The sequence below is a fragment of the Echinops telfairi genome, unplaced genomic scaffold (assembly GCF_000313985.2).
Source record: "Echinops telfairi isolate 266 unplaced genomic scaffold, ASM31398v2 ScPeMD7_9;HRSCAF=40, whole genome shotgun sequence".
In the NCBI taxonomy this organism is placed as follows: domain Eukaryota; kingdom Metazoa; phylum Chordata; class Mammalia; order Afrosoricida; family Tenrecidae; genus Echinops; species Echinops telfairi.
Window position 1 is genome coordinate 70,220,706 of NW_022103906.1, and position 16,244 is coordinate 70,236,949.

At 40.6% G+C, this 16,244-nt stretch overlaps 1 protein-coding gene across 2 annotated transcripts in view; it reads right to left on the bottom strand.

Annotated features, from left to right (window-relative positions):
* The window catches only part of GALNT7 (polypeptide N-acetylgalactosaminyltransferase 7), an 81,821-nt gene that overhangs the window by 15,714 nt on the left and 49,863 nt on the right, over nt 1–16,244 (bottom strand). The window contains exons 3-7 of one of the 2 annotated variants that reach the window (XM_030884622.2): nt 12,123–12,253; nt 11,792–11,871; nt 9,362–9,544; nt 5,636–5,753; nt 298–420 (exon numbers count right to left, since the gene is read on the bottom strand). In XM_030884622.2, the coding sequence (XP_030740482.1) occupies nt 298–420; nt 5,636–5,753; nt 9,362–9,544; nt 11,792–11,871; nt 12,123–12,253 (635 nt within the window). Of the gene's footprint in view, nt 1–297; nt 421–5,635; nt 5,754–9,361; nt 9,545–9,695; nt 9,879–11,791; nt 11,872–12,122; nt 12,254–16,244 lie in introns of both variants that reach the window. The other variant, XM_045286885.1, reaches the window with a different exon arrangement.

Genomic DNA, 16,244 nt, shown 5'->3' on the forward strand with positions numbered 1-16,244 from the left:
AGGGCAATGAATGTACAAATGTGCTTTACACAATTGATGTATGTATGGATTGTGATAAGAGTTGTATGAGCCCCTAATAAAATGATTAAAAAAAAAGAAATTCTACTTTCATTAGATGAGATATAATGAATAATTTTTAAGAACAGTAAGCTATTTCAAGAGTAAACATGGTCTAAATTTTAGGTGAGGACTAGCATGACTGCTTACAACTGCTCAGTGAGCTGACATCTGTGAAGAGACCATAAGAACCCGCGGCCTACCTCTGTAGCTTTCTCCTCTTTTACTGAACAGACTCACCTTCAGAGTTGGGGAAGACCCCACGTACAGTGGGGGAGGATTTCCCTGCCAGCCTTCAAGACGGTAGATGTGTCCCACACGAGAACAAGGGACAAACAGCAATTTGCCACCACACTGCCAAATCTACCAAGGGAAAAGACAAGGGGGATTGATTGAGATGTAAAACAGAAGCTTTGTCTTACAAATCTAAATCTAAATGGGAAATAATGCCCACAGAAAGTTCATAAACCAAACAGATTCTGAAATAATTGGCTTGATTTATAAAACATATAACAGCGCAGAAGGCCACAGGGAGTACATTAATGGATTGCAACTACGGGGTCTCGTCCTCTCTCCTTAGAGCTCCTAGCAACCTTTCCCAATGTACCCGTGCAAAGTCATGCAGCTCCTTCATTTACAATTTCCATCGCTCATACATTCCCCACCTGGGTGATTATTATAATACCCTCCAGCTTCTCTCAACTCAAATCTACCCTTATTTATAGCACGCGGATCATGCCAGCTGAAGGGCAGCTTTGAGGCACGTTAGTCCCTTGATTAATATCATCAGTGGATCTCCGCTGCTTATCAAATTAAGTAAAAATCTTTTAGCTCAGCATTAAAAGCTCTCATAAATATGATCCTAACATACCTGTCCACTTTATCTTCTTGATTTTTTTTTTACTTTAATGTAGGGAAATGACAGAAGAGGCCTCCATATACCCACCCCGGCTTTGGCACATGGCCTATGTTGTTAAATCTACTTGAGACAGTTTTTCTTTAAAACAAATGCCAGGCAGGGGAAAAAAAAAAGTTCCATTATACTTCAGTAAATTTCAAAGGACTCTTAAAATTATCACCTATTTAGTATTCACATTTTCTTGTCTTTCTCTGTTTGCTTATGTGTTTTCAATAATTGGTTTATTTAAATCAAGATTCAAAGAGAGTCTACACATTGCATTTGGTTACATCTCTTAAACTCTCTCTTCGTCTCTGGGTTCTCCTCCCTTTGTTCCCTTCCTACTTTGTTCATTTGATTAGCCAGGTAACTTGTCCTGTCGACCACCTCAAACTTTGGACCCTGTCTATTGTTATCTCCACGATGCCTCTGAACATGTTTGTAAGTCCTCTGCATTTTCTATAAATAGCTAGACTGATTATCCAGGCTAGAGCTTGTTCGGGTTTAATTTTGGAGAGGGGCCAGACTTCCGTCAGAGGTATTGGGTGTATCCCATTGCAGCCACTTCAGGAGGTACCATAAGGCCCGGACATCTCTCTCTCAAAAAACAAAGAGTTTTATTGGCACTTCATCCACATGTCATATACTTCAGTAATTCAATCGTCTCAAGAAGAGTTGTACAATCATCACTTCAATCAATTTGAGAACGTTTTCTTCTTACTTGCACTCACTGTTATTCATGTAATTATTTAATTGCGGCAAAAATATGCACAACAAAACATTGTCCAATTCCACAATTTCTACATGTATAATTTAGTGCCATTGAGTATAATCTTTGTGCTGAACAACAATTATTGATATCCTTTTTCAAATTATTCCACTACCACAAAAATATAAGGGGGTACCCCCTCAAAACAGAATTTTTTTTACCAAAGCTATGTATTTAAATTTTCTTTACCAAACAACCTATAACCTAACCTTCAAAGCACTCTCCATTACACTTAACACATTTGTCACATCTGCAATTGCATTCTTGGAAACATTTGACAGCACCTCCCCCATTTTTTTCTTCACCTCTTCTATGTTATCAAATCGTTGTCCTTTCATGTCCCTCTTCATTCTTGGAAAAACAAAAAGAAGTTGCACGGAGCAAGGTACGGTGCAGATATGCAGGGCAAGATAGTCATGCTGGTTTTTTGCCCCAAACTGGCACACTGAGATGGCTGTGTGAGCAGGTGCATTGTCGTGGTAGAAAAACCAGTCCCCTGTCTGCCACAAATCAGACTTTTTTTGGTTTTTATACACTGTAATGCAATCTTTTCAGAACCTCTAAATAAAAACCTTGATGAACAGTCTGACCTGGAAGAATGAACTCCAAATGCACTATGCCCCTCACATCAAAGAAACAAATGAACATCATCTTGATCTTTGATTTCATTTGATGAGCTTTTCTGGGGCAAGGTGATGATTCCACTGGCTTGATTAATGTTTGCTTTCGGGGTCATAAGAATAGCACCATATCTTGTCACCAGTAATGACCTTGGAAAGAAGTCTGGGCTGCTTCAAAGCTCAGCATGTTTCCACTCAACCCTCTTTTTCCTGGTCAGTCAGAACCCGAGGCACAGATTTTGTAGCGACCCTTCTCATTCCTAAATCTTCCATTACAATTTACTGAACCAAGAGCCAAGATAGTCCAGAGAACTTCCCCATTTTTCAATGGTCCATCATCAGTCTTTGAGCACAAGTACATGAATGGTGTCCACATTTTTGGCCATTCAGGAAGTTGACAGACGTCCAGAATGAGGTTTGTCATCAATAGACATTTCACCTTTTTTTGAAACAATAAAACCACTCATACACTTGAGTTTTTCCCATAGTGCTATCCTTGTAAGCTGTATACAACATCACAACAGTTTTTTCAGCAGTTTTCCCAAGCAGGAAACAAAATGTGCAGCCACATGCTATTCTCTTAAATTGGTAAGGCCGTTACATAATCTCCTGTCAACTAGGGCAAAGGGGTGGAGCCTAGCATGCCAATCAGGTCATAACTCAGTGGTTCTCAACCTCCTAATGCTGCAACCTTTTAATACAAGTTGTGGTGACCTCCCACCATAAAATTATTTTTGTTGCTACTTCATAACTGTAATTTTGCTGTTATGAATCGGGCGACCCTTGTGGAAGGGTAATTTGACCCCCATGGGTTGAGGCCTGCTGTCATAGCCAATGAGGCCTTTGTGTGGGCATGACCTTCTCCTGAGGATTCTGGGAACTCCTGTCTTCCTCCCTGGAGGAGGTACATACACATTCTCTCTGCCTTCTTTTTCCTGCTGTTGAGACTGTCAGAGAGCTAGAGGAAGCATATGGAGACCTGCGCCATCATTGAGATGCTTCCACTGCCATTGGATCTACAAGGCTTTTTTACCCTCCTGCCTGTGATCTTCCTACATTCAGCATCATTGCATGTGCTGTGTGAGTCTAAAGAAGAATTTACGGGCTAGCATTGGACATGTAGGCTAATATTGAACTTATGGACTTGATCTGGACTGGACTGGGATGTTTTCTCAATACACAAATACTCTTTTATATAAAGCTCTTTCTTATATACATGAGAGTCTATGAATTTGTTTCTCTAGTCAATCCAGACAAACACAATTGGCCATCACAAAAAATGAGGCATGAGCAAGATTGCTTTTATGAAAAAATTCACAGTGACCAAAGAGAACCTTCCCAGGTGATGTCACTGGGTGCACTAACTCAGAGCAAGTTGTTCAATGCACCTTGAGGGGAAAATGCATACTGAGAAAGTACGCCCAACGGAGCTTTATTCTTTTTCTTTTTGGAAGCCCCAGGTAAACTCAATGCCTCCTAAGCAACAATGTATCCTCTATCACCCATGGTAATCATTGGTCAAGTTTGTTTTCTTTTTTAGTAGTTTTCTTGATATAGTATTCACATATCATACACTTCCGTAATTAAACCACTTTTTAAGAGTTATGTATACATCATCACCATAAATTCTAATCCTCTCTCCCCCCTCTTGCTTTCATTGCTCCCCAAATCCCCTTGCCCTCCCCCCATCTCCCAGCCCCATCCCCAATAAACCATTGCACCAGTGATTGTCTCTACACATCCAATCCTCTGTGCTTCACAAACTGGGAAACCCAACAGAAACAATAAAAAACAAAAATAGAACAAAATGGCAAGAAAATAATAGCAAAAAATATATAAAGATAAAAATACAAATAAAGAATAAGAAAGAAAAGACCACCATCAACATTTAAAAAGGCAGAGAAGAAATTTCTGTTGTGGAACAAGTGAGCAATACTTGAGCCTGGAGCAAAATCAGGTTGGGTCAAGAGGGAGGTCAACTGACCAAGTATCATATTATACCATGGTTCCATCCACCATAATCAGGTTTACAATAATCTCTGTCTGACAGTAAAGCTATTTGAGTCTCTTGCCTTTGGCTAGAGGGTGTCTGCTAGGGGCTTAATCTGACTAGATCCTCTGAAGATGGATTTGGGGCTTCCATAGTCCTCTACAAATTGGGTGTTCACAATTTAAGCACTGATACTTTTTCTTTAATCATATTTAGATTTTCTTTAGACCCCCACCATCACCCTTAAGTTCTGATTGTGAATTGGGTGAAAGTTTACAGGACAGATCATCAGTTTTATATTCAGCAATTCATATACATTTTGTCTAGTCTCATTCCTCATACGCTCCTCAATGTAACATCACTTATCCCACGTTCTCCCTGTTTACTGTCGCCATTCTTCTTTCTTTCCTGATAAGTCTGAACTTTGTCCTTGGGAGTAATGATGACTTTTAAAAAATCTCAAATGACTGGTCATTATTCTAAGGTATGTACCCCACTAGTGCTATTGTTCCCCTATTGTCTATTGTTTGGCTAAAAATTGAGTTACAGGGGTCAGTTCATTTCCAGACCTGAAGGTTGACTATAGGCCATGTAGGTCACAGGGGTTTTACCATGCTAGCCAACCAGTGAGCCCCGTCTCTTCATAATTTTTAGTTTTGTTCCACATTTTTCTCCCACTCTCTCCAGGACCTTCTAATATGATCCCTCTCAGAGCACATGATAGTGGTAACTGGGCACCATCTAGCTCTTCTGGGTTCAGAGTTGTGAAGACTGAGGTTTGTGTGGTCCATTAGCCTACTAATTTCTATGTGTCTTTGATTTTTATCACTTTTCCTTCCTCCATGTAGGGAGAGATCAGTAGTTATACTGCTCACAAGTTTTAAACCCCCAGCTGCGACTCACCAGAGCAGGATGTAGGGCCTTGTCTTTGTGGACTAATTTATGCCAATTGGACTTGGCCCATTTTATCTTCTTTTATATACACTCCTTAGTCATACTAGAAGGAGCCCTAGTGGTGTAGTGGTTACTAGTTGGGCAGCACACCACAAAGTCAGCAGTTCAAAACCACCAGTGGCTCTGTGGGAGAAAAATGAGGCTTTCTATTCCCGTACAGAGTTAAGTTCAGAGTTCAAATTTTGATTTATGCTATCAAAAGGCATATACATTTTATTACTTATTTTTAATAATTTGGAGAAATGCATATTGCCTTTTCTGCCCTCCCCTCAAAGAAACCAGTCTTAACCGATAGTCAAAGACCAGTAAATACTTATAAAACTATTTTTGTTTCAATGAAATCTTACCTTGTATGAGATCTCAAAGTTTTCGCCACCCCATATCTGCAGACCTGGATCATAGAGACCTAATTCAAAGAAGAACTCACGTTCGATGGCAAATAATCCACCAGCCATAGCTGGGGACCTATTAAAAAGAAACAGCAGTAACCATTACAAATCAGCCCTTGATATTCTCTATGCTTACCGACAAAAAACCTTTTGGAAAACAGCTCAATGCACACAATTGAAAACAAAACCCCAAACAAAAGCCTGATGGCCAAACATTAAGAAATGATAAAATCTTCACAAATTATTAATATTTCCTCAAATTTAGTATGATTTAAAACTGAAATTGAATTTCTGTACACAGTTTATCTTAAATCAGAGCATTGCTTCAGTTCTCCATTAGAGGGCGCCTTGGTTCCTTTATTGATTTAAAAATAAGCCGTTTTGGTTATAAAGGAAGTTCTCTCTCAGTCTTGAAAACACTGAGCCACCCAGCCGTGGTCTGCTGACTGTCCCCACCATGACTTATGAGTCCCTCTCGCATGAGCGAAAGCATACGCCATGGAAGCAGGCTGTCATTTTTAATTCTATAGTTCAGGGCCTTGCCAAATAAGGATGTAAATCATCACAGAACAGCCACAGTTCACCCAGAGTTTGCAAATGTAGCACAGAAACGACACGGGAGAATTAGACAGAGCGATTCACCGTGTCGGGGGGTGTAAGGCAGCCCGGTGAGTTGTGAGGGTTGTTGAAATAGGACCCTGACTTTGGTTCTTTCGGGGGACAAGAGAAAAAAGACTTGGTAGCTTCTTAGGGACAAGTCACTTCCACGACTGAGAGAAGTGACAGCTGGGTCACAGGAAGGCAGCCTACACGGTGAGTCTCATTGATGCTTCACGGCTCTTCACTAGATTCTCCTAGGAGGCACCTTTGCTTATCATCACACCTGCTAGCCAACCTTCCACTACAGAGAAAGCCTATCGAGTCTACCTTGAACATCTTGATTCTTGTTCCTTCCAACTTCCCTGCTGCCACCAGAGACCAAAACACCGTTGCTTGGACTAGGGAAGTACCTCCCTCACTTGTCTCCTTGACTCTGTACTGTCCTCCTTCAATTTCAACCCGCAGAGCAGCCAGGGTGAGATCCTCGACAGGGTGCTTTACTCTGCCTCCTTGGATCTTTCCCGGAGCTCCTTGCTGCTCTGCCAAACCCCCTCCTCTTTTAGGCTCTTTGCTCTGCTGAGATGCTCCTTCCTCCTCCTCCTCCTCCTCCTTCTCAGGTTTCAGCCTAAAGGACCCTTTGTCAGGGAGGCCCTTCCTGATCCTGCAGTATGGATGTGGTTCTCCTTGTCATAAACTCCAAGTTCCCTGTACATTTTTATCGCAGTATTTATCATGGTTGCACTTCCAGCATTACAATGCCTGTCTTGCCATTGCATTTTACATGCCACAAGGAAAGACTTTTTGAAGATGCATTCCTAGCAAACAGTGTCTGGCATACAAGAAAGCACTCAATAACTCTCGGTTGGGTGCTGAGGTGTGGTCAGTTAATATGGCCCTCCGAGCCGAACCCCTTATGTGATATATCATAAATTCTATCCTCAAGGCCTGTGCTTATAATCCCATTGTCGAGGGAGTTATCTATGCTAATGGACAGGATTAAAGTAGGAGGTCTGAGTCTCCACTTTACTAGAGGTTGTGAATCAAGCTACCACCCTGTTTTCCTCGGGGGTGTGGTCTGCTGAAAGGCCAAAACCACACCTCCACCAAAGCCACCTCAGGGACCCAGTGGAACCCGTTTGGCATTTCTGTCTGCAGTGGCTGAGGCTGAGGCCACGAGCAAGAGACCACGAGAGTAGCAGCACTGAGCCTGTGAGCCTCTGAGGCAGAGAGTCTGTCTTGCCATTGCATTGCTCCCTGACCTGTGGAGGCAGAGACCAAGGAGCGCGCAGCTAGCTGAGTGGTTAAGGATGACAGACTTGGCTGCTGGCTGAGGAGAGGCTTTGCTGCCAACCAATAACTGAATCCGTAACGCTTTCTGATCCTGGTTTGGGGTAACCTGTCACCTTCCCTAAGAATCCCACCCCCCACTCTATGCCCCTACCGTGAGTCATTGTCACACCCAGCACAGAAGCAAAGGGCCGTGGGAGGAATGGTTAGTGTTGGGACAGATAAAGATGGATGGAAGGCGGAGGCAGAGGTGGCTAGATATGGTTCCCTAAGATGGTCACTCAAGTGGATAAAAAGTAAATTATGGGATATTTTCAATACTGCTTAAAGAATGCTGTGTAACTCACGAAACTACACCATCACATTTTTGGTTATATTTTAATGTCACATTTATTTTATAGCCACTTAAAATCTATCTAACTAAGGTTATTTGATCTTTAAACATAGCTTCACTCATCTCAGTATATATTTGAAAAGCCCCCTTAATGAGTTAAGGGAAATGGTCAAATTGTTCCAGATCAGTTGTTTCCATCTTTGCCCACAGAATTGCTTAAAAATATACATGCAATCAGCAGGTTTCATTTTTCCCTCAAATTATTTGTTAGGTTAAGCACATAGGAAGTGAAGTTCTGAACTATTTAGAATAAGAACTTCAAATGAAAATTTGCAGAGTATCAAGTAAAACCGAAGCTTCTATAATTTCCTTATGTTTGCCATCTCAGTAAGCAGCTGCTGCATCTTGAGAGCCCGCTGGCATTGCTATGGCACCAGGAGCCTTTCCTAAGACAGAGCTCTTTGAAGGCCAGCAGTGGGCCAGAGGCAGAGAACAAAAGCAGAACCATAGGGTCAGAACAACGCAATAAGGCGTCACTGGGACGAGGTTATCCTAACATCTGAGCAAATGGAAGCACTATTTGGAAGCACTCTTTTGAACCGCAAAACGCTCCGTTTAAACGACCCAGAGAACAGAGCAGTGTAAACAGTTCTAGTTGAAGAAATAAAAGAAGAGCACAGCTGATATTGGTGTGGGTATTCTTGTTTTCATCAAAGCCTTGCATGAACGTGAGCCCTGGTGGTAGAGTGGTTAAAGTGTGTGGTCGTGAGCCAGAAGAGCCGTGGTTGGAGACCACCCGTAGCTTTCGCCGTGGGCTTCACTGGAGATTCACCGCCTTGGAAACCCAACGCAGTGCCAGCAGGTTCAAGGTGAGTAGTCGGGGTCAAATCAGTAACAGTGGTTTGGGTGGGCTCTGATAATGAAGCAATAAAGGGTTCTCTGTTCTATTTTCTAAAATCACATCTTTTTATTCATCAGATTTAACTGGGGCCAAATTAGTATTTATATATAAAAGGTAAACATAAAAAAACCCCAACCTTTGTTAGTGCCTTTCATTGTTAATATTAAAGTAGAAACAAAAGCCTTGGATTTTAAGTAATTTATGGTATTTTGAAGGTATGGAATAGTTCAATTATCAAAAGGATAGCATTTGATGTCTACTCTACAAGGGCAGAAGAGCAGAGATCCTTTTTTCTGTACTTGCACTTGGAATGATTACCATCTAACATTATTATTTTTCCCTCAACGGAAAAGTGTAATTATGGAGTAGGGCTTGCATTCGTGGTAAAGCCAATTACAAGGAAACAACTGTGAATTCAAAGCTCTCACAGTGCAAGCAAGGATGTTCTTTCAAAATCGGAGACAACACAGACAGTTTTAGTAAGTAATTTTGGCTTAGCAGTTCATTAGTAGATTAGCACTTAGTGGAGAAAAGAAAAATATGTAAGTGATTTAGTGATTACCGATATGGTTCAGTTTTTGTCTTTCTCATTCTCTTCTCTTGCTCGTTCAGAGGCACCCGTTTCCAGAGCATACTCCAGTCCCATGCTCCTCGGGCATACCCATCTTCATCACCACCCCCTTGGGGTACAATTTCGTATGTGTTGCCATTTATGACATCTATAAGCGGCACAGTGCAAATGGTTCTGTATTGTGTTGATGATGGCAGCAAAGACAAAATGGAAGGGTGTATATGGACCCCCACATTTATACGAGGTCATGGAGAAGGAAAAACAAACAAACAGTACTTAGATATACAAACGTCTAACAACAACAGTGCCCAAAAACAAACTTTACCGATAAGGTTCAGTTTTATGTTTTCTTTTGGCCTTTTCCTTGTGGCTCAGAGGAATACGTTTCCAAAGTAAACTCCAGTCCCAGGCCCCTCTGGCAAAACCATCTTCATCCCCACCTTGCTGTGGTTCAATGGAGTAATCATTCCCATCTATGTAATCTATTAGAGGCACAGTACATGTAGTTCTGAAACATTTACAGAAAACGAAAATGCATTTAAGAACGCAAAACTGACGAGTTCAGCATGCCTAACCATATTATCTCTTTTTGTCGTGGATCTGCTTGTTTCTGCACTAGGGGCTGTTGCAGTGAACGGGAAACAGAAGACAACGACTCTCCCGTGAAAGTCAAGGGGCCTGATTTCCTATGGGAATGCTAGGATTTCCTAAGGGAATCCCTAGTTCTACAGACAAAACAGTAGGGCAAACAGTCAGGTCTTGAACTTTACAGAACTTCCTCCTTTCTGCTTTTACTGTACAGACAACTTTCTTCGGGTAATTTGGTATCATTAAAAAAAAGCTGATCAGTTACAAGACTCTCGTGTGTCATTTCCCCTTTCCTACATTGAAAGTGTGTGTGTACATGTGTAGGCAGACAGTCTTTGCGACATTACTGGTAGTGCTACTATCAACTTGTTCGTTGCTTTCTAATCCTGGGGAAACAGTTATTATGAAAATGTCTCAGTACTATTGCTTTTCTTCTCGTACCTATGAAAACAGCTTTTCTTGCAGAAAAAAAACGTATTTTTGCTTAAAAAAGTGAACAAACAAGCAAAACAAAATCCCTTAAAGTCTGCTGAAGAATTAAAGTAATGGCCTAAAAGTTTGGAGCCAAGAATGTCTTTGTATTTGGGCTTGTGGGCTTGAAAGTCAATTAGGTGAGGAGTCAGCATTATAAAGATAAATTGGCACCCTGCCTGCTTCATCATACATTAGCAAGGGCTTGAAAAATGCACTTCTCACAATGGCAATGATGGCTTTTCATAACCATATAATACCATGCTCTGGATGTTTAGAAACCAAGCAAAGGGGAGAAAAATGATGCCATGGGGTCTGGAACTTTGTTGTGAGGGAAGTGGATTTAAGATGTGTGCTTCAGAGTGCAGCTCCTCCCATGGCAGTGAAGGTTCACTGAAAAACCTCTGTTATGCCACCCCAATGACTAGCAGTCTTATCCTGGAGAGATAAAGGGCAACCTTAACTTTTCTTATGATCCTCACATTTCTAAATAAATGGAGAATGCCAAGTGTCTGAGCTAGGTGTAATAGTTTATTAACTACCTGACTGGAAGAAAATGCCTTGATTTTCTAAGCTTCAGTATGCTCTTTTGTAAAATGGAGGGTAGAATATTATCTTGCAAGATTGCCGTGAGAGTTCAATCAGATAGCACATGAAAAAATATTTATGACAGGCTTCTACATGAAGTCTTCTGATGATTAAATTCTCTACAGCTCTTTCTTTGACTTATACCATTTAGAGATGTCTTTGCTAGATTAAGGACTAGAAGAAGTAGGGGACGCTTTTGGCACTAGCTAAATGTTGTCTTCTGTTGTTTCAGACCTTCCTAGACTTTTAATGGTGGCCACTTTATTTTCATGGACTAGTTGATTAGTTTCTAATTTAAAATTTCTGTAGAAACCCAGACTCGACACAAGTTGGGTTGGCTCAACTCAATTCAACATAATACCAAACACAATAGTACCCAATGTAATAATTTAGAAAACAGTAGGTTTGATTTTAAAGCACACTTCCTCATATCTTCAAACTCTTACCCCAGTTAAAAGGGTAATATTAATATTACCCAGTAAAAGCGTTTTTAGAGGTAGAGGAAGTCTAGTCAATGACCCAACCGCGAGGTCACTGAAGCACCTCGGCTTATCCCACATGCCTGCGCACCTCCATTTCAATCAGTGCCAAGCATCAGAGGTGCTCCATCCAAGGAACACCGACCTCAATGATGACATCTGAAAATGCAATGCTTGATGTTGTACGTGGAACTGGAATCAGACTCATGAGAACAGTATTGGTGCTTCTAGGAGGAGGTTTACTTTACTTTTCAATCAGAAAAGAAAAAAAGAAAAAAGCAAGGTAATGTTTTACCTGTCCTTAGATATGGGAGCTACAAGTGGTGCATACCAGTTAACTGCCACCTCACAGTGGGCATCAAGGTATATCAAAACCTTAAAAAAGAGAGGCAGGGTGAAAGAACACTCCTCATTTATGATACATCAGATATCACATGCAACTTAAAATTAGATGCTAACGGAAATTTAACACGTTGGTCAATCATGACACAGGAATTCAACTACGTAAGCCAACGTTCTTATTTCAACAACAATAATAATAAATTAATTGAGGGGTAATTTAAAATGTATATATTTTGGTTTTTAAGTCCAAAATGTTGACATTGTAGGTATCAAATATTTCCTACCTGTCCAAGTTTAGCCTTCTGAGCACCAATACTTCGTGCTTGAATTAAACCTTCTCTTCTCTCATTCCGAAATACCTTCACCAGGCCATTCCACGGCTTAATGTAATCATCTAGCTTTTCTTTTAAGTGCTCTATAAGAAAGTAGAAATTTAATACACATTAGATTTATACATACACACACACCAATTTTAAATTTTACTGAATTTTTGATGGAATTTGACACAAAATGAGGTTCTCCGTGACACTGGTTACCCTCTTCACAAAGTGTTATCATTCTCATGCTTTATTTTCATTCTTGTTCTATCGCTACTAACCTAACTGCCTTTTGCCCCTTGACCCACCTAGGTTCCCATCTTTGCTTTCAGCTGTTGACCCCTTGGCCTCGTTGTTGTGAGGCACGGCTGAATCAGTTCTACCTTCTTCTTTTCTACGGATCAACCACCTTACAGAGCAAAGTGGTCTCTCCTGCTAATAGGTCAAAAGAAAAAGAGATGAAGTCCCACCATCCTCAATTCCAAGAAGCCATCTGGCTGTATTTCTTTGAAACTGTATTTGTTTTTCTGGCAGCCGTGCTATACTCACTATTATTCACCAACCACCGTTCAAAAGCATCGATTCTTCTCTGGTCTTCATGCATTGAGGCGTGTGAATAGACTATGGTGTGGGTCAGATACATATCTTCATCCTTAAAGTGGCATTTTTGCTCGAAGGTCTTTTGCAGATTTCCCCACTGCAGCATGCCATTTTATTTCTTGGCTGTTGTTTCCACAAGTGTTGATCGTGGTTCCAAGTACGATGAAGTCTTGGAAGACTTTCCATCTTTTCTTAATTTATCATGATTATTTATTTATTTATTACTGGTTATTTATTGAGGTTTTTTTTTCTTTACACTGAGGTGTAATCCACTCTGAAGGATTCAGCTTTTGGTCTTCATCAGCAAGTGCTTCAAGACCTCTTCTTTTTCAGCAAGCAAGGCTGTGCCATCTGCAAATCAAAGGCTATTATCAACCTTTCTCCATCTTGATGCCATTCTTCTTCTTCAGATAGCCCAGGTTCTCTGATTAGTGACTCAGCCCACAGACTGAATACACATGGTGAGAAGATACACCCTTGATGCACACCTGTCCTGATTTCAAACCATTTATTGTCCCCTCCTTCTTTCTGAACGACTGACTCTTGGTCTGTGTACAGGTTCTGAATAAGTACAATTAAGTGTTCTGAGATTTCCAATTCATCACAACATCATTCACAGTCGAATGCCTTTGTATAGTCAATAAAGTACAAATTAACATATTTCCAGTATTCCTTGCTTCTAGTTAAGATCCACTTGACATCAGCAATATCGTTCATTCGATGCCCTCTTCTGAATTTGGCTTAGATTTCTGGCAGCTCCCCGTTAATGTACTGCAGAAATTGCTTTTGAACTATCTTCAGCAAAAAGTTTACCTGCATGTTCTATTACTTCCATGCAATATATTACATGATATTGTTCAATAACTTCCGCATTCTACTTGGTCACCTTTCATCAGAATGGGCACAAATAGGGATCTCTTCCAATTGGTTGGCCTGGTAGTTGTCTTCCAAGTTACTTGGCATAGATGAGGTACTGCCTACAGCACTGTATTGTTGTGTTGAAACATTTACATTTGTATGCCAATTGGTCTCATAATAGATTCTTTAAAGAAATAAAATACTAACGTGTTATATTATTTTATAGCCCAATCTTTTATGTGTATAAATATATATGCATCCCATATGAATATGTACACACACACACACACACACACACACACGGGGGTACCCCCCAAAACCCAGAATTACAGTAGACAGCATGGAGTTTTCAAAGTACACATTTTTTCATGGTAGGTGAGCATCCAGCAACTTGCTCTGAGTTAGTGCACCCAGTGGCATCACCTGGGAAGGTTCTCTCTGGTCACAGTGAATGTTTTCATGAAAGCGCTTTTGCTCAAACCATGTTTTTTTGTGATATCTGATTTAAAGGAACAGCATGTGGCTGTGAAATTTTGCTGCCTGCTTGAGAAAAATGCTGCAGAAACTGCTGTGATGCTGAACACAGCTTATAAGGACATCACTATGGGAAAAACTCAAATGTATGAGTGTTTTTCTCATTTCAAAAAAGGTGAAATATGAGGGAGGGGGAAGTGGGGAGGGAGAAGAAAACATGAGGTGCTGATGCCAGGGGCTTAGGTGGAGAGCAAATGTTTTGAGAATGATGAGGGCAATGAATGTACAAATATGCTTTACACAATTGATGTATGTATGGATTGTGATGAGTTGTATGAGCCCCTAATTAAGCGATAAAAACAAACAAACAAAAGAAGGTGAAATATCAACTGATGACCTCATTGTGGACATCTGTCAACTTCCTGAATTGACAAAAATGTTGACTCATAGAGCATTTGGAATTCGTTCCACTAGGTCAGACTGTTAATCAAGCTATCTAGTTAGAGGTTTGGAAAATATTGTGTATCAGTGTGCAATAAAAAAGGCCTGATTTGTGGCAGATGGGGGACTGGTTTTGCCACCATGACAATGCACCTGCTCATGCAGCCATCTCAGTGTGCCATTTTTTGGCAAAAAGCAACATGCCTCTCTTGCCCCATACACCTTACTCACCTGACCTCGCTCCGTAAGACTTCTTTTTGTTTCCATGAATGAAGAGAGACATGAAATGATAATGATTTGATGACATAGAGGAAGCAAAGAAAAGGGAGGGAGGGGAAAATGAGGAGCTCATGCCAGGGGCTTAAGTGGAGAGCAAATGTTTTGAGAATGATGAAGGCAATGATTGTACAAATGTACTTTACACAATTGATGTATGTATGGATTGTGATGAGTTGTATGAGCCCCCAATAAAATGATTTTAAAAAAAAAGAAGCAAAGAAAAAACGAAGGAAGTACTTACTGTCAGCCATCCAAACAGATGAGTTTGAAAAACGTTTCCAAGAATGGAATCACAGATTTGACAAATGTATTGTGCAATGGAGAGTACTTTGAAGATGATAAGGTTGTTTTGTGAAAAAATTTAAATAGGTTTGGAAAAAAAAATTGTTTTGCGGGGTACCCCCTCGTGTATCTACAAATGCATACCCATATACCCACATATGCCTTCTTATACATAACTAATACAAACACACGTCTTGGTTGTTAGATGGCTGTTGCAAAATTGTTACAGCATTTATTTCAATGTACTTTTGTCTGCACTCACCTTGGTCTACAGTAATATTTTCTCTAATAAACAGGGTTAAGCAACAGGTGCTTTGGGTTGTAATTTTATATAGATCAAATCAAGTATTTAATCTATAAAGAGTGAAGGATATTGATTTTAACATGTCTGCAGCATGATAGTTAGCCTGTGAATTATCAAACACCCATCTCAAACTAAATGTCAAATAATTGAGGCCTATATTTCACAAAGGTGGTGCAATTGAGTTGGGCTGCGATCTGCATGGTCAGCAGTTCGAAACCCCCAGCAGCTCCTCAGAAGGAAGACTGGCCCTTCTACTCTGCACAAAGTTCCAGTCTCGAAACCACAGGGGTCGCTATGAGTCAGCACTGATTCCGTGGCTGCGAGGATACGTCATAAAAATACATTTAAATTCACCTCTTGGAGCACCGGGCTGAAGTCTGTGGAGATATAAACAATACCTTCCCCTTGGGTGGGTTAGTGCCCTAGTTCCCCAGCTATACACGTCTTTTTTCCCTATTTTCTCCCAATAATGAGAGTAGTAACACCAGGAAGGTAAGGGGAAGGTAAGGTAGAAAGGGGTAACTGATCACAAGGATCCACATATAACCCCCTCCCTGGGGATGGACAACAGAAAAGTGGGTAAAGGGAGATGTCGGACAGTGTAAGACATGACAAAATTATAATAATTTATAAATTATCAAGGGTTCGTGGGGTGGGGGGGTGGAGAGGGAGGGGGAAAATGAGGATCTGATACCAAGGGCTCAAGTAGAAAGAAAATGTTTTGAGAATGACGATGGCAACAAAAGTACAAAGGATGTATGTATGGATTATGATTAGAGTTGTACGAGCCCCCAATAAAACGATTTAAAAAAAACATTTAAAAAATTTGTATGTTAATGTCAAACCTAACT